Source organism: Cardiocondyla obscurior, linkage group LG19 (assembly GCF_019399895.1).
Source record: "Cardiocondyla obscurior isolate alpha-2009 linkage group LG19, Cobs3.1, whole genome shotgun sequence".
NCBI lineage: Eukaryota > Metazoa > Arthropoda > Insecta > Hymenoptera > Formicidae > Cardiocondyla > Cardiocondyla obscurior.
This window is the reverse complement of record NC_091882.1, coordinates 2,002,064-2,019,297: the sequence shown is the minus strand read 5'-3', so window position 1 is coordinate 2,019,297 and position 17,234 is coordinate 2,002,064. Positions and strand designations below refer to the sequence as shown.

Sequence of the window (17,234 nt, the reverse complement as noted above, 5' to 3'; positions counted from 1 at the left end):
GGCGATCGATGGAGCGCTGTGATTGGTCGGCGCGCTAGGGAATATTACGCGCCGACCAATCACAGCGATCAAACTAGAGAACCATTTAGCGTCGGCTTTAAACGGCGACAATGGAATTGAGATTTTGCTATAATTTATGCATTTCATCAATTGTTTCAGATCACACATCATCATCAATCACACTAATTTTTTACAGATAGGATACTATTTTTTTAATCGGTTTTCTTACATGTCCGATTTTAAACTCATGAATATATTAAACGTCGAGCGATCGGAATTTATTACACGTTCCTCAAGAAATAGAAGTTATGCACCGGTGTTAGTAGCATGAGTTTAATGCGATCTTTCTCTGCGAAATTCTGATGTCATTTAATGCAAGAGACGTTGCTCCAACTATATCGTTGAATACAAAAGATATGGTGAGTTTTAAGAGGATCAAGCTGTCGATAATTCTTTTATTTTGTTTCGGTTTATTTTAGGAAACTATGGAACTATATAAGCAAATACCAGTGAACACATACACCGAATCGTATTGTTACGATGAGCTCTGCTCTAATTGTGCACAAAACAAGAATGCGTTGCGTAATATTGCGATGTACAAGAAGAAAAAAAAATATGAAAAACATTGTCCTTTCTGTCATTGTCCGGTTTATAGGCAACGATTCGTTTCGCCCAGCAGATTAAGGTGAAAATATCTACTTCGAAACTCGTCCGATTCATTAAAAAAAAACCTATTAATTAAATAATTAACTATAACCTTTTTTATAAAATTTATACAAATTTGATTTACAACGAGATAATAACTCCTCTAATCGGATTATTTTTCAAGAACTTCGGGAAACGTAGAAGCAATGATAAATCGATGCGAGCACGTCTTCGCAGGACCAGTGAGTTCGGCTATTAAAAAATCGCAGAGCAGTCCTTTGTCGCAAAAGCTATGCATGCACGACTGTCAGACGGATGTTCATCCTTGTTACCTCAGGAAACTGCAAAATCGTCGGCATCGAAGATTGGAACATGATAAGTATCTGTACAAGATGAAAGAAGGAAACATTGTGAACTCTGAACTGCCTAGTGAAGAAGATATCGCAGCTTATTCCGCCAAGAAATTCCTAAAGAAACACAATCGTCACAGCCAACCTGAGGTATCAATGATCGCTTTTTAACATATAGAAAATTTTTCTATGATTCAAAAAATAAAAAAAAACACATATAATTTGATTTTAAAAATAACTAAAGAGAATTTTTCGTTGTCTCGATTGTCTTCGAATTTAGCTAAGATCACCGGACGAGCAAGAAGGCTCCGAGAGCGAGGAGTACACCCCGCAAGTTTTCCAGCCGAGGAAGTTGCGCGTACCGGATTCTAGATCAAGACGTCACTACATCGGTATGGGGGATGGTGAGTACGTCGCAAAGATGAAAAATGAAAGCGACGTCGAGACCCAAGAGAGAAGGAAGCTCGTTTCTGACGACCTAGAAAGATTGAAGCAAAGCGACGCCGAGGTGACAATAACGTTGAACGAAGACGACAAAAGACTCTTAACACGAAAGCTCGATGTCACAAGAGCTGCAAAATCGAGAAAGCCTACGAACTCTTCTCGTTGCACAGCAAGCAAATCATCCGAAAAAATCGATCAGTCAATTATTGGGCCGTCAAGAGAACTCACGCCTAATGGACCCGATCTGACGAAGCTGGATCTTGATATGACGAAAACTCATCTTTACGAATCGATCGGTCATATACTCATGATTACGGACAAAAAGACGAAAGTATATATTTAATGTATATTTTAATTTTAATCGATATATTTAATAATATTGAAAATTTTTCGTTTTATATTTGTCTCTCTAAATTTTTTGAAGTTATTACGAGAAATATTATTCTATTATTAGAACGATGCGTCCGTGCAGCAAGAACAAACGGAGCAAGAGTCTTTTGAAAAGATGACTCATGACCTGGAAAACAACTGGCAGTTATTGTTCAACGATTTGAGGATCCATCAAAATTCGATGGATGTAGACAGGCGAATTGTTCGTCTGGAATGTCTAAATCACATTCGGCAGGAACTCAACAAACTCTACGCTCTCGAGTCGACTTTAACCAATTGTACGCCTAAGCTGCAATCTCTGTCGAGCCGTAATATGCCATGCAACGAGGAAAGTCAACAGTCACAGCGTCAATTAGAGCAGAAAACTACGAATTCTTGAGCACGCCAAAAGTCTGCGTGTACCTCTTTATTCAAGTCGTAAATTTCAAGGACCTACGATATTTCTATTGCAAGCAAATAGTATATATTTTATATATATATATTTTTTTTTTTTTGCATATTGTGAATTTTTATAGGCTGTTAAAAAATAATCGCAGACGAATATCAATGTGCATTTGACAGTAACATAAATGTGCAATTGATAAAACTTTGACGTTATGATTCATTCATAATTCTTAAAATTAAAACGACAGCATAATAGTTTCGCCGGGCTCAAAGATTCTAATTGGTAGCAATAGCTTTATTGTTGAAACGTTTTAAGTACATTAGAGTACGTAACTAGTCTACCTTCTTTCCGCTTTCAAGCTAAACAAGGTATGCATAATATTAAATTGTTTCCATTCGGTACATAGCTCTCTCTGCGACGAAATACGGCGCATAAATTTATTATGTATAACATATATATAGATATATATGTACTTTAGGCTTTCTCTATACCTCCCGCTGTATTTACTACTACGTATACTCTCAATATACATACATATATATGTATATATATTTGCCAAATGTATGTATATATATAATATATATATATTTAAATCTATAAATATATATAATACTTATATATATATATTTTTTTTTTAATATATATGCGACATTGGTAGAACAATTATTTACATAACGTTGTAATAAGCTATGACTAGATTATATATTGACGCGTTAGGATATACTTCTAGAAACTTGAATAACGATGGAAAGAGACACAGGTCGGAGAGATCCCGGTGATTCGCACATGCTTCTTTTTGTACGGCGACTCGTAAATGACGCGGAAGAGAGAGAAATGAAATAAGGAAACTTTCCTGGATGGTTAAAAGCGGTATGAACGAAACATAGCATGGCTATCACAGCAGCAGCCGATATCGTTGTATTCGTTGTAAGTCTACTTTCTTCACGCTGTATACAGTTCCATTTTCTTTTTAACTATGTCTTAAGTGGCTATATAATTGTATTTCGTTAGAATTATACTTTCGAAGCTGTTATCGACTGCGCCTTGCCTGGCTGCAAAGAAGAGAAGCAGGATCAAAATGCGAAACGAGGTATTGAACGAGATTCCGGCGAAGAAACTCAATGAGAGGACTTATCATAAAACGACTTATCATACGGCGGGGAGTTGGGCTCTCTCCTTCGCGGTTTAACAGGTACGAACGTATTCGAACGTATACGCGGCGAAGACTGGGATAATACTGCAGATGGAGGAAAAACGGCTGTATAAACTTAATTAATCAGGTAATATATATGTGTATATATATATATAATATATATATATATATATATCGGTAATGTATAATTTAAATATACACAATATCGCGATATAAAATCTACGTATTATACCCCGGTGGATCAACAACACGATTACGATCTGATCCCCGCTACGTCCCTTTCGTTCTACCTTCATTTTCGTTTTTTTTTTTTTTTTTTTTTTTAATGTCGTTTATCCTGCCTACTGCGTTTTGTACAAGTGTACTCGGTATCTGTGTCGTGTGTGTTTATATGTGTGTGGTGTTTGTAGGATAAGATATATCGTCGGCCTCCTCGTGCGATCCTCTGGGAACCGCTGGAGGTGAATAAAGAACATCGCAAAGGACGGGCGGCGACTCACAAAATTACAATTATGAGAGAGAAACGTCTAAAAAGGTACGTTATTGACTTCAATTACACGCTATTAAGGACACCCTCGAATTGATCGACGTTCGGACGCGTCCTGAAAGTTGGGGGACGAAGAGGGATGCGTGCCCTCCTCTTTCCCCATCCTCTAAGCCGCCTTTTCTAATTACTACTAATAATTGCCACAGGTGAATTGACTCTAAACGCCATCGGTTCCCCGAGTGATCGACGTCGTTTTGACCGACGGTTTCGGGCCTGCACAAAGGAAAAGAAAAAAAAAGTCGCCAAAAGTTAGACGGTAGACCCCTAGCAAACTCTAAGTCCTTAACGTTTCGTTCGTTGATACTCGAGGTGCGGATCCGCGGGGTCCTCGCGCAGTTCTCTTCGTCGAGGGCGATGGTAATGCCACGTTATCGCTTTCTAAATTTTTTTTTTTTAAGTTAATTAAACCTCCATCGATGTTTTAATTGTCGTTTGAATATTTTCAGAGCCGAGAAGGGAGTTTTTATCTCCAAAAGGCGCCCTCGACAATCCTCGCTTATTCATGCGCGCAAACGAAGTTTGTTCACCAGATTCGATGTACCCCTCTCCCCCAGGAATTATGCGATCGACTCTGCGGTGTGGAACCCGCGTAATCGACGGCGAGACTGGTCCGCTTTTAATGAAGATCTAAGGCGCCTTTTTTTTTTACTGTCGCGGTTCGGCGCTTCCTAAATTCTGGAAGCCGTGCGTTGATGCGTCTGACGCCGGGACGTTTGCAGACCGTCCGGCTGCATTTTCTGTACCATCTATGTATGTCGCAGGTCGACCGAAACGGCATTCGGCGCGTACTTGTTGCCTCGTCGTCGCCGTCAAACGCATCGCGACGCGAATACATATTTATATGTAATAATGATTATTAATAATTTATACGCATAAATCGCTCTAACGCGCTAACAATAACGGACAAACGTAGTGAACAAACACGTTGAACGGTCAATAGTCATTACAGTCTAAGCTTCTTCGCATTATATCATATATATATATTATATGTATGCTAAATTTATATAATCACACTAAAGCGTCTGCGCGATCCTTGCGATTTCTTACAGACTCCCGTATCTGCGTTCGTAATTTTTCATCCCAATCAAGGAAACAACCGATTAAAGATATTCAATGTTCCAACGAGTTACGTCGACAGAATGCTCGCAGGATTTTCAGTCATATATACAAAAAACAGAATATTGACTATTCATTCGTATTGACCCAAGTTCTTCGTTTAAAGAAATATCTTTTAGGCGATACTTTAATTTTTAATACCGCCACTATATGTCTACACATTTAATATTATTGACACTTTATATTATTGCAATATTCCATTGCTTCTCAGTTAAGCGAATTAAGAATAAGTCACGCGAGATAAGTCGGATTTTTTTTTTTTTTTAATTTTCCGATGCAGCCTCTCGTGCGATTCCTGCGGGAATTCCGTCGCGCGATTCGTTATCAATATCGATTCGGCGCGCTCGAAAGATCAAAGGATCCCGGAAGCGGAGGTATGCCGATTTATTGCCGCGGATGGAGGTCGCCTCTTGCCCGTGTACCGATTTATACGTGATCCTTCCGCGAATCGGTCTCAAGGAACGCGCAGTATAATAGTGCTGGTTGTAGATACTTTCATCGGATAAGGCTGCGTTAATTATTGTCACTTTCAGCGCTCGTTCGCTTTTATGGAGAACCAATTCTCCCGCTCCCTCCCCCTTTCCCTTCTCCGTTTTCCTTTGGTCGCGGAATTAAATCTCGCTTGCTCCATTGTTTTATCGCGACTTTCAATGCGCGTCGCCAGCGTCGAAGAATGCAAATTTAATCTCGGCCAGGGTGAAATAATTCACCCGGTCGGTTTTTCGTGCGGCGCTTCAAGGCATTTTCCTTCCCCTTCTTTTTCCTTTTTGCTGCTCTTTTAGGAATAAAAGTGACTTTACGTTGACACTCTCGCTAACGAGGGATCTCCTTTGATCTCGCGAAGTCCCGTTTCTATCGGTCACCTATATGGCGGCAAAAGCACGTTTATAACGAAACCAGAACTAAATCATAGTCACCGCGCAAAGGATATTTCCTCTTATCTCACATTTCACGCAGTACGTCGCGTTCCGTATATCGCGATAGAAAATATATTGAAAAATATACAATTAGACGTTGTATTCCGAAATCGTATTGGATAATATAAGGATCGCGCTTAACGACTGCAACGACGGTCCCCAAGAGATTCTCTCGCCCACTCTTGTCGGATATTTCGCGTTTTCTAAGTATTCCGCAGTGATATCAACTTCCATCGATTCGCACAACACCGTTAACAGTCTTAACATTTAGCTGCAGATATGACGCTCCTAGGATCTATTCTAACAAGCTGTATCTCTACTGGATCCTTTTACTCTAACGTTAGGATATAAAACGATTAATTGTCAAGACGCATTCCCTCTTCCATGGTACTCAGGCATTTGCGCGATATGGCTGATATAAAATGATATCACATCTCTTTTCTATATTCAATTCGATTAAGTCTCGCGCGACGTACAACGAGGTCTGTGAATAAGAGTTTAGATTGGAGAAGTTTGAAACTATACGATATAATCGATTTTAATGCCGACTTTTTATTTAAATAAATTGCCACGAAATACGCCACCGCCGATAATAATACTGATAGCCGTATTGTCCGTTTGAAAACCAGGTTGCTCGGGAAAATTTATAAACATCTCGTACTTTCGTTTAATTGTGAAAAATTAATTGGAGTTCGTTAGTTAAATGGAAGCAAGTAAAGTACTCTTATCACTTTTGATAGCACCAATAAGATACAATGCCTGTGTACTCACGCGCGAGCACATATTGTCTAGATTTTCTACAACAGCCTAGAAAGAAAAAAGCTCAACGGCAAGCCCCTCGTTCTTATCTAAAATCTCAAACAGCCGCATCAACAATTTCGTAGCAAGCTAAAAATCATACTTCCTTCCAACATGCAGCTACCTTCTAAGCTCTTCTGTCTTCGTTACCGAGTAGGAAGAAGAAAGGGGAAAGGGACGTTCGAACGAGGTCGCTGAGCGTTTACGACGATCTACGACCGAGCGTGCGTCATCGTTCGCGAGCCAATCGACCAAAAACTTCTGCTCCGGACGATCGTACCGCGTTTTGAGCAAAGCAAAGGTCGGAAATGAACGAGACGTCTTTCCATTAAAACTGACTAGCGCATACTGGCGGATTCATTTCGCCAAAGACGTTGAGCTCGTAAAGCGACGCGAACACGATGAATATCAAATACCAAACCATCAGAACTACGCCGTATCGTCGGTCTAGCTTCCACCCATTGAGGTGCGTCGCCAACACTAGGAATATCACCGTCGATAACAAGGAAACGGTGGAATATGTCAAACCTGATAAAAAGATACATAAATAATACAGAATTTAAACATGTTTTATAAATTACATAATTAAAAAATAGATATACCTCTACTGGTGACATTTACGTGCGATCCAGGCTGTATCATAGCGGTCTGTATAAACCACGGGAGACCCAGGCATACCAGAATATCGAAGACGTTGCTGCCTACAGCGTTACTGACCGCCATGTCGCCAAGACCCTCTTTTATGACCGCCAGCGAGGAAAGAGCGTCTGGCACGCTTACACCAGCGGCAACAAAAGTCAGGCCCATCACAGTGTCGGGAATGCCTAGAGTACTACCTGTAAAATCGGTCACTTTATTAGTTTTATTTGTCGGAAAATAAAGTTGCTTACAAATTAAAGAATAACGTTACCTATAATCGTGATCATCCACACCATTATGTAGCTGTAGAAACTGATCCAGATCATCGATATGCAAAACGTGAAAGGATACCAGCTCCGCCACTTTTCCTGTCGGCAATCCGGCATTGTCGCCCGACACATAAAATGAATGGGGTATACAAGACCCCAAGTGAACATGGTCCATTTACTACCGTCCGTCGGCATCACGAGAGGCGACACTTCATTGGGATCTGGTTCCTTCGCTTTGTAATACTCAGGTTGCCTCGGTGCCATTGAGTGTTGTTGCTGTTGCTGCTGCTGCTGCTGCTGCTCGATCGTTTCTTGAATACCGTTTCCTGGAGGAATGATGAACACGTCCAGATTCGGACAAACAAATATAAAGAACGTACGAATAGAAAAAAATTATACAATTACCTTCCTGATTTTTCATTTGGTCGGTGACTGGCGAATTAGGGCCGGTATAGGACACTCGATCTTCTTGCAAAGATCTGTAACTCACTAGAGCACTCTCCTCGGCAGGTTCGTCGTCTTTCGGCAGGAATGGGATATTGTACGATTTCGCCCAACGTTCCAATTTAACGTTGAACGAGAGCGCGACGCAATAAACCGCGTACATAATTAACATAAATAAGGATTCCATCCTGAAAAATATATTTTTATTTTGTGCTTAAAGTTCATTAATTTTCAGATGCAATCAAGTTAAAATGCAACCAAGATGCTTACCAAGATATCGACTCGTTGTAAATCGTACCAAGCATCACTAGGATCGAGATCGCATAAAAAAAACAGTCTCGACAGAGGGGCCACCAGTTTAATTTGGAGGCCGTCGCTGAGCATAGGCCGCAAATCGATATAACGAACATTATATTGAAAACGGCGCTGCCAATAACGCCACTGACCTGAAACGCGACAAGAGGAATTATTTGATTGCCGAAATCTGTGTCGTTAATCAGCGAACCGTCTAGCTCGTTATCAAGTTACGTGATGCAATTAAGAAAAAGCAAATAATTGCTTGCACATTATATAAATTCATTTATATAACTGTCATACTGAACAAATCCAGTGAAGCATACGACACGTGATTGAATGACCGCAACCGCAACCGCGATACTCACTCCAATGTCGTCCTTGGCGAAGAACACGCCGATGATAACTGTCGCCAGTTCGGGCGCGGAAGACCCGGCCGCCATGAAGGTGGCACCGGCGACATCAGGAGATAGTCTCAGTTCTGAAAACAAAAAAAAAAAAAGTTAATATATCGAATTTATAACATTAAACCAAAAATATAATGTTTTGTGATTAATATATGTTCAACTTAAAATATAGTATATATCTGGAGAAAAGTTAGAAATATATAACGTGAAGATTTTTAGTTATATCTACAATAGTTTTTTTCTCAGCACGGTAAAAAGACAGCGACGAGATATTCTCGTTTGAACGAGTCTCGCAGCGGATCCGTATGACGAAATACAATCTTCTTGTGCAAAACTACGCGTTAATGCTGTAACTCGATGCAAGTCACGGGATTATTGATTTCAACGACATCCGCCGGAGAGAGAGGGGATCTTCACTTGTCCTCACCTTCGCAGATCCTGTCCAGACTCGAGACGAAGTAATCATCGCAGACAATGGCAAGGCCTAGGAACGTGTAGATAGCGGCAAGAATGTGTATTATAAGCCCCCCATGCTTTCTGCTCTCGGGGCCCATCAACGGCCGCGGAAATTGTTCTATTGCGGGTGCCGAACAGTTGGTCCTTCGCGGTCTCACCGTGGCATACGGGTACGGCGTTGTCATCTCAGTAGTTGGAGTGATCTGAATCGTTAAAAAGAAAATAATACATGTATAAAAATACATTGATAATACAATTATCATTAATATTCTCCATTCACAATTAATGTAATTGATAGACAAATAAAATTGATTTTGAAATTGACGTATTTAATTGCAATCGTGCATTCTGTATGCAAAGCCGACATTAATCTGCAACGGTAATATCTGATGCATCACGCCTGACGCATCAGTATTACGCAATCCTCATGTGCTGCACACGTCATGTATCTCGACCCGAGCAATATCCTCTAATCTTGTTTTCTCGAGACGTTAGCATCCATCTGCGCTGCGAGATACTCAGGGTGTTTCCGCCGGCATGTGCAAACCGCTAACAAGAGAATTGGCAGATCGATGATGAAATTGAGCGAAGCTTGTAGTAAATTGCATTTATGTTAATTTTTTTACTTTCTAACGCAACTTAATTTATAGTTTTCTTAATTAATATTATATTTTTTAACGAGATCTGTAGTTTCGTAGAATTCATGTTTTCCGTTTAGCTATCTGAATTATATCGAGCTTAGATGATCTGAGGATACTCACCATGGTAGTGGTGCTTCGGTTATGTTTAGACGGTAGCGTTTCCGTTGCATTCTTATTTCCTTTAGCCTGATTTCGCATGTTCTTTTCGACATTCGAGCGTCCGTGGTTCTTCAAGTTGATTTTAGCCTGCTGACTGATCTTCTTCGGCTCTTCCACGGCAACCGTTGTCGTCTCTTCTATCGTCTCCTCCTCGGTGGAGCTGATCGAAGTCACTGGCGGCTCTGACGTCCACTGTGCGGGGCTCGTAAGCAGCACCGACGTCGTCGGTTCGGTCGACGTCGACGTGATTTTTGAAGAGGACACATACTGCACCAGGACGTAGATCAGAAAGAGACCCAATCGCAAGGGCCACCTTTTGCGGCGCGTCTGCAGACTTCGCGACCTGCATCTCATTGTCTGCACCTAAAACGAATTAAAGATTAGCGTCTCTCCTCTTCACCTCCTTCCTTTAGTCGCATAAATCGGAGCGAAATCCAAGTCTCTACTACTAGTGCTCTGTATTGATTCGACGTCTTTCTCTCTCTTTTTTTTTTTTACACCCCTCATAAATGTACGAGAGTAGCTAAAGGCAATTAGAAGAAAATTGAGGTCCATGGAAACACGCATATGGAGAGCAATTTAGCGATTATATCGGTCGTAAGTTTTTATTGCACGTCACATCAAATCACCCCGTCAGGGACACAAGTGACCTTCGACAACGCGATACCCCATCGTGACGAAGCAACCCCTATCGCGGTAGCGCCCCATCGGTTTCAGGCACCGACTTTATCACGGTACCCTTGCGGGTCTTTACATCGCCTCCGCCCGGCTCAGCTTATCGACTTATTTGTCTTTAAGTAGCATGTTTTCAAGCTCGATCTAGCTCGACGGCCGTGTTTAGAAACACAGTTCCACCTGTGCCGCATTTATTATTACGATTATCGATATCACGTGTCCCAGCCGGTGGAGGGACCAGGAAGAGGGAGAGAAATCGCAACGTCACCCTTACGTGGGTGACACATGACACTCTCCGCTGTTATATATATATATATAAAAGCGAACGTGTATGTATTTATACAGAGGGCCTATAAGTAACGAAACTACCGTGTGTGCACCGTTCGTGTACTGTCATCAAATACAATGCACAGTCGGGGTAGATCGATGATACCTCTCTCACTCCCTCGCATGCGTAAACTATACCCTCTCGAGGAAAAGCAGAAGCGTTTTCGTTTCGATCGCGCGTAAAGCGAACCCCCGATACAATCTTCACCCGGCTCTGTCGGACGATTCGTTAAAAGAAATTACCCCGCGAACGCGGAACCGTTTTCTCGTCGCAATTTTATCTGGGGGTTCGCCGTACTCGCGAAACTTAATTAATAACTGGCCGTTAATAAAAATGTTCGCATAAATACAGACGTAATCGCGATAAATTACGCGATACGATGGTAACATTTTTTCTGGGCGTGTAATTAGAGCCGCCTTGAAGTTCGACGGCTGCAAAGACCCTCGAGACAATTCTCATTAACGTGCCGTATATATAACAGGTGTAATTCGCCGTATTATGTAATCGCGGTGGGCACGATTCATTAGAGATCAAAGACACGCGCGCGTACACAAATCCGGCACGGCTGAAGCGCAAATGGGGGATGAAAAGTCGCAGAGCGCGGCACGTGTAATCCCAGAAACGCGCTCGTTTTCGGAGTAAAAATGCCGATCAGCACACTCAAGCTTCGTAATATTATCGGATTGATGCCTAATTGCCGTTCGGCAAAATTAATGCGCGTTCCATCGAGATCCCTCTCCACCAAGACGGGACTTCCTCCCTTCGGAATGAGAATGATTTAACATTGCTCTCCGCAATTATTTTCCTACGCGATCAATCGGCAGAAACGATATTCTATCGCTATCACGATAGAGTAGCGTTTCATCGGCCTTTCTCTTTCCGAGTGCAAAAGAATAAGCCGCTGAACGTCCCTGCCCGACGGTCGCCATCGCTCGCGCAATTAATATTTGTGCTGATTATTAATTTCGCTCGAAATTTACGGAATCAACGAACACGCTTGGAAATTACCGTGTCGCGCTCTGTAAATAATTGTAGTCGCAATAAAGCGTTTACATCCTCCCTGCGCACCACCGTGTCAATAACGTTATGTCGCAGCATCCGCCGGTGGACGGCAGCCGACAAAGCCGATTGCTATCGATATTAATTACGACATACAAGCATATTCGTTTCCGAATCGGTCGGTTCTTTTCTACGAACGGGATATGCGGCCGTCGTAATAAATGCGTCGGTTTAAATAAAAATCTGCCGTGAAATCTGAGTTTTAATGAAATATTGACTCCTACGCACAAGGAGAAACGTATACAGATTCGATGACGCTGCACTGCATCTCCCGTCTTCTTTTAGCACGACGGTTCTCTCTTTTTAAAATGCAAAATATAAAAATATCTGGTCGCGATGAAAGAGCGCGACCTTCTTCTCACAAAGTCGTGCACGTGCACGATTCGCGGAATCGTAATTCGATACGTTTGCAGATCAGACTCCGAGGAACGCATTAATTAACGGTTAACGGTGTTTTCACGGCGCACATATCCCTTTACAGAATTTTAATTGGACGCGATGTATAGATCGTCGTGCTAGGAGATGTGACTTCGGCAGCAAAAGTCCTCAGCTTTGCGACCGCTCTCTCGCAAGTTGCACTTCCTAACAGTCCTTGTTAGATAGTACATACACACTATTCACGTGAGATTCGCACGCTACACAAACATTACGTTCTCTGTTCACGATTTCGCCAAATGAAAACGATCTCCTTTTTCGTATTTTTTTTTCTTTTTATATCAGAGAGCATTATGGAATTAGCACTTTTTCACGGAGAAAAATACGGCGTACATTCATCGTCACGGCAAATTATTTGACGAATTAATTGCCTGTAGCGGCTGAATATTTCTTGCATCGGCGGATTTATATCCTCCGCGTTAAAACCTCGTTTGTAAACATCGCTATCGGAGAACCGAAGTGGCGTGATCAAATTTTCCTTCTCCACTTTAAAAGCGAGCGAAAATGTCAACATTTTGTCACCGTAGTTTTCCCTGTCGAGTTGCAATTCCATTATTAAATAATTCCCGCATTTCTCTATCAGCGGAGATTAATTTTAATCTCGGTTTAACTTACTTTTTATCTTTTTTTCGCTTTAAAAAACTAGAGAAAGGAAAAATGTAACTTAAGCCGAGATTAATCTATATTAGTGGAAATAAACATAGATCATTAACAAGATCTAGTTTACAAAATAATCAAGACTCGCATACCGCTGATTGCTTTTTAACACGTTCTATCGGACAGCTCTCAAAAAAATTCGCTCATACAGTTACGTTCTTCTTTTTTCGATACACTCGCAATGCAAACATTCAGAATGTAGCCGCCCTATTCGACACGAACAATATAAAAAATGCAACCGAAAGCGAGCAGAGATCCGAGGGTGCCATTCGCGAATCATTTCGCTTCTCGTTGAGCGAGAATCTTTCGTTATTAGAAATTCCCGTTTATTACGCGGGAAAAAAGAGGAGATTAACTCGTTCTCAGATCTCTTCAGAGTAGCTTTTTTTCGCGATTATCGCGGTGCCGATGAAACGACAGACCAGACGGGATGATATCGCTATCATTCGCTCGCACCGATAACGGAACCGATAACGAACCGGTGACCCGATTCCCCGCGTCTCCTCGGCAAGAAGAAAGGGGATTTTGCGCGAACCGTAGTCTAGCTTACCCCTTTATCGCCGTGCATCGTTGCTGTCAACCGTGCGTGTCGCGGGCACCGTTCTCCAGCCGGAAGACCCGAGGGTGATGTAGCCGGTGTGCCGCCGGATATGGGCTGCGCGGCGCCGATAATGAAACGAGGGTGGTGATGACGCGGCCCGCTCCCCCGTCGTGAACTCTTATCACTACGTCACGTAACGCGTATTACACCGGAAAGAGGCAGAGGACTGGCAGGGAAAAAAAAGAAGAGGCGAGAGAGGGTGGGCCCGCGGCTCGCTCGTCCGCAAGACTTCGTCCGAGGTCTTCGTTGTTTGGGGAGGTCTCTTGTCCGCCACGCTGTCCACGATCCCGCTCGAATTATCGATTCGAAAAGCCGTCTGCCGCCGCCGCCACCGCCGCCGTCTTCGTCGTCGTCACGGCGACGCACCGCCGATCCCTTGTGCCGTGTATGATCGCGCGTCGTCCCACCGGAATCAACCGGGGTACCCCGGTGCCGCGCACTCGTATTTACGCCCCGCGGCTGCAACTCGCTGCCGACTCCCCCTCACTGTCGCCGTCGCGGCCTAGCCTCGTCTCGGCGCACAGCCGTCGTGCGTGTGTATATCACGTACGTAACTCTCCTCTTCTCGCCCCTCGTCCTCTCCCCGGCTGAGCCTTTCGTCTCTCTCTCTCTTTCGCTCTTTCCTTTTCTCTCTCTGCTACCTCCGCACACCCTCCTTCCACCCACGACGCAAGGGCGGCATGCCGCGCGACGCCGCGTACTCATCCTCCCCCTGACATACCCGCACCCCTTACAGTATCGCTCGCCCGAGGGTGGCTGCCTGTCACCCTCGCGCGTTACATATCAAAATTTCATCGATCACATAATCTTTTATCGATATCTTCAAGCGCAAGACCATCGCGCACGCAATTCGGCGAACCTGGCTTTTTTTTTCGATTTATCTCGCTAATTACTTCAAATAATTCTCATCGCGTCTTTGCGGTATTACGGTAGTGTGATAGTATTATCTAAACGTGATTCGTTGTCGCCCCGAGAAAGACTTTCAGGGGATTGCGCCCTCGATTTTGACCCGCGGCGCCGCGATGGCCTTGCGCATTTACGCGCACGCTTTCGTTCACCCTTCTTCGCTCAACCCTCTGGCCAGCTCTCGACGATGCGTCGACGGTGACGTCGACACGCTTGCGCGCCGCTGGTGATACGTCATTAGTCTTTCCCTCCGCACTCTTCTAATCGTTCGTTGCACCTACTCGCTCGAGAAACGAGTCCGGAACAACGGGGAACTGATGCTACTCTTCAAACGTCGATACGCAGAAATTCTTAGAAATTTCCCTTATAATTAAGATATACAATTGATATCTAATACTTCATTGATCTTGAAATTAATTTCTGAAAGAGAACATGCCAATTGAGTGTTATTATTTGCAAAGAATCAATTTTATTATTATTAATATAGTTTGATATTTCTCACTTTTAAATTATTAATTACGATCGAACGTTAATCCGTTACTAAGGTCGTTGTTGCCCTCAGAGATCGTTCAACCTTTTCGTGAAATAGCCGAGGCTAAAATTATCGGCGGCTGCGATATAACTTCGTATTATTGAACCATAAGCTATATCCGGTCTAGCATCGGCGCCAAAGATAGCGAGATATCCGACATTGCAACTTGCGATATATATATTGGTGCTTGTTGAACCCTCAGTTGACAAAGGAATATGGAATGGCTTGGTATATGATATCCGATGAAATTTTTTTGTTTTTTTCGTAACTTGGATCTTGACTTGGCCCCGTTGAGGATTCATTAATATTAATATTTAATTATAAAGCTGAAGATGAAATCCATAATAAGACATTTATGTAGAATATATAAATATATCTTAATTTCTTACAAATAAAGGACCGATTTATCCAGTTTTTTTTATAAGAAACATATAACTAGTTTGTTACATGGGGTTCTGATTAAACTTTACGGAATAACCACCACTGTTGGGATCTTTCTGCAGCTCGAAGTTATTTGTGGAAAGGCCGAAAGGTTTCAAAACCATGTTTCCTAATTCTTTCAGCTTACCCAACATTTCCGTCTTGAGCTTCTCGTTTCGTTCGTCAATTAACGGAGGTAACCTCTGAAAAATAACAAATTACAATATTAATAAAGCGTAAAAGTATTATTTTATATTTTAAATGTATGTATATATGATTGTTTTTCAATAAAATTCGTCTAACAGAAAATAATTTTTTAAATAAAAAATAATTATTTATTACCCTGACAGCATGATTAGCCTCAATATGACTAGAGTCGAATGTTAATACTTTTTTGAAATCTTCTAATGCCTCATCCAACTTATCAGTCTCTTCATACAATTGTGCTCTTCTTATATATGCCTTTACATAACTAGAATTCAACTCAATAGCTTTGGTGCAATCAGATATTGCCAAATTCTTCTCTGTCTGAAAATAATAATCATTTAAAACCTTTTCTACCAATGTAGATCAATTTTAATCTCAATTAAACTTGTCTTTTTCTAATTCTAAGAATCAGAACAAGATGAAATAAAAGTTAAATTGAGATTAAAGTTAAACCACACCATTCTAAATAGTATTTAATAAAGTACAGTACATAGTCCATTAATAATTTCATATTTTCAACAAGTACCTGGCATTTTGCTTTTGCAGCTGCCCTATTTGCATACAATATAGCTCTTTCTTTATTATACACTAAAGGACAAGTCTGCAATCCCTGTGTATATTGAGATATTGCTTGTATATATTCTCCATTCTTGAAAAGCTCATTACCTGTCTGCTTCAATTTCTCTGCCTCACATTTTAATTCCTACAAAGACAGATGCAATAAAGAAAGAAAAAACGAGAAGATAGACAAGATGTTTTGTCTTAGAAATACTGTGGACATACCTCTAACTCACTTTCCGTCAGTAACAGGTCTCTATCTTTAAGGAGTACTTCGTCTATGTCATCCAAAGGCTGGTCTACGTCTTGTGAGTCATCGTCCTTTTTGTGTTCCTCGTTCTCGACGTCCCAGGCGTCGCCGTCGCCCTTCGATCTTCCTCTCGCATCGGACGAGCAATTCGCCTTTTGCTCGTCGTCTGTTCGGACGCAGGAACTTTCCAGATCTTTGGTGAGCTCTTCTATGACCTCCTCGTTCGATTGAATCTTTTGCGACTCATCATTCGCACTCGCCATCGCTCGGGGTCGGCGTTAGGCAATCGGCATCAATCCTACGGCTGGAAGACGTCAGCGTGCCGACACGGACATCAGTTGTGCGACGAAAACAACCTGGAATTCGAGCAAAATGAAAATGCATGCACAAATACGCGTGCGTGACGCCGTTATACGCGGTTATACGGTTCACGTTCTTCAACGTTCTCTCAGACTTGCTCTGAAGTCTGCTTCTCGCGGCGAGCGATAGATTGCGCTCGCCGTTCGATAATGCGAAGTCTGTTTCTCGCGGCGAACGGTAGATCGCGCCTAA

At 42.2% G+C, this 17,234-nt stretch overlaps 3 protein-coding genes across 3 annotated transcripts; 1 reads left to right on the top strand and 2 right to left on the bottom strand.

The window, feature by feature from the left end:
• The first annotated feature begins 146 nt into the window (after positions 1-146).
• Positions 147-2,774, top strand: LOC139110115 (myosin-J heavy chain). The gene is made up of 5 exons (XM_070669694.1): positions 147-419; positions 480-685; positions 830-1,145; positions 1,276-1,770; positions 1,894-2,774. Exons 1-5 carry the CDS (start codon positions 363-365, stop codon positions 2,206-2,208), a joined length of 1,389 nt encoding a protein of 462 aa, XP_070525795.1. The 5' UTR covers positions 147-362; the 3' UTR covers positions 2,209-2,774.
• An 888-nt stretch (positions 2,775-3,662) lies between these two features.
• Positions 3,663-15,476, bottom strand: LOC139110113 (probable sodium/potassium/calcium exchanger CG1090). The gene is made up of 10 exons (XM_070669689.1): positions 15,218-15,476; positions 13,759-15,135; positions 10,016-10,417; positions 9,226-9,457; positions 8,760-8,872; positions 8,368-8,543; positions 8,059-8,285; positions 7,656-7,979; positions 7,348-7,581; positions 3,663-7,273 (listed from the first exon to the last, which is right to left on the bottom strand). The coding sequence occupies exons 2-10, from the start codon at positions 13,774-13,776 to the stop codon at positions 7,074-7,076; spliced, it is 1,926 nt and encodes a 641-aa protein (XP_070525790.1). The 5' UTR covers positions 13,777-15,135; positions 15,218-15,476; the 3' UTR covers positions 3,663-7,073.
• A 104-nt stretch (positions 15,477-15,580) lies between these two features.
• On the bottom strand, positions 15,581-17,136 carry Ttc1 (Tetratricopeptide repeat domain 1). Its single transcript, XM_070669696.1, has 4 exons — positions 16,658-17,136; positions 16,401-16,577; positions 16,010-16,195; positions 15,581-15,870 (listed from the first exon to the last, which is right to left on the bottom strand). The coding sequence occupies exons 1-4, from the start codon at positions 16,943-16,945 to the stop codon at positions 15,691-15,693; spliced, it is 831 nt and encodes a 276-aa protein (XP_070525797.1). The 5' UTR covers positions 16,946-17,136; the 3' UTR covers positions 15,581-15,690.
• Between the last annotated feature and the right edge of the window lie 98 nt (positions 17,137-17,234).

Excerpts from the sequence above, each read along its gene's own strand:
- LOC139110115 (XM_070669694.1), top strand. The coding sequence starts at position 363 with ATGTCATTTAATGCAAGAGACGTTGCTCCAACTATATCGTTGAATACA. Across the intron at positions 1,146-1,275 it reads ATCGTCACAGCCAACCTGAG|CTAAGATCACCGGACGAGCA; the intron begins GTATCAATGATC and ends CTTCGAATTTAG. Across the intron at positions 1,771-1,893 it reads TTACGGACAAAAAGACGAAA|AACGATGCGTCCGTGCAGCA; the intron begins GTATATATTTAA and ends TTCTATTATTAG.
- Ttc1 (XM_070669696.1), bottom strand. The coding sequence starts at position 16,945 with ATGGCGAGTGCGAATGATGAGTCGCAAAAGATTCAATCGAACGAGGAG. Across the intron at positions 16,578-16,657 it reads TGACGGAAAGTGAGTTAGAG|GAATTAAAATGTGAGGCAGA; the intron begins GTATGTCCACAG and ends CTGTCTTTGTAG. Across the intron at positions 16,196-16,400 it reads CTGCAAAAGCAAAATGCCAG|ACAGAGAAGAATTTGGCAAT; the intron begins GTACTTGTTGAA and ends TATTATTTTCAG.
- LOC139110113 (XM_070669689.1), bottom strand. Across the intron at positions 9,458-10,015 it reads ACCGAAGCACCACTACCATG|ATCACTCCAACTACTGAGAT; the intron begins GTGAGTATCCTC and ends TTAACGATTCAG. Across the intron at positions 7,980-8,058 it reads CCAAATGAAAAATCAGGAAG|GAAACGGTATTCAAGAAACG; the intron begins GTAATTGTATAA and ends TCATTCCTCCAG.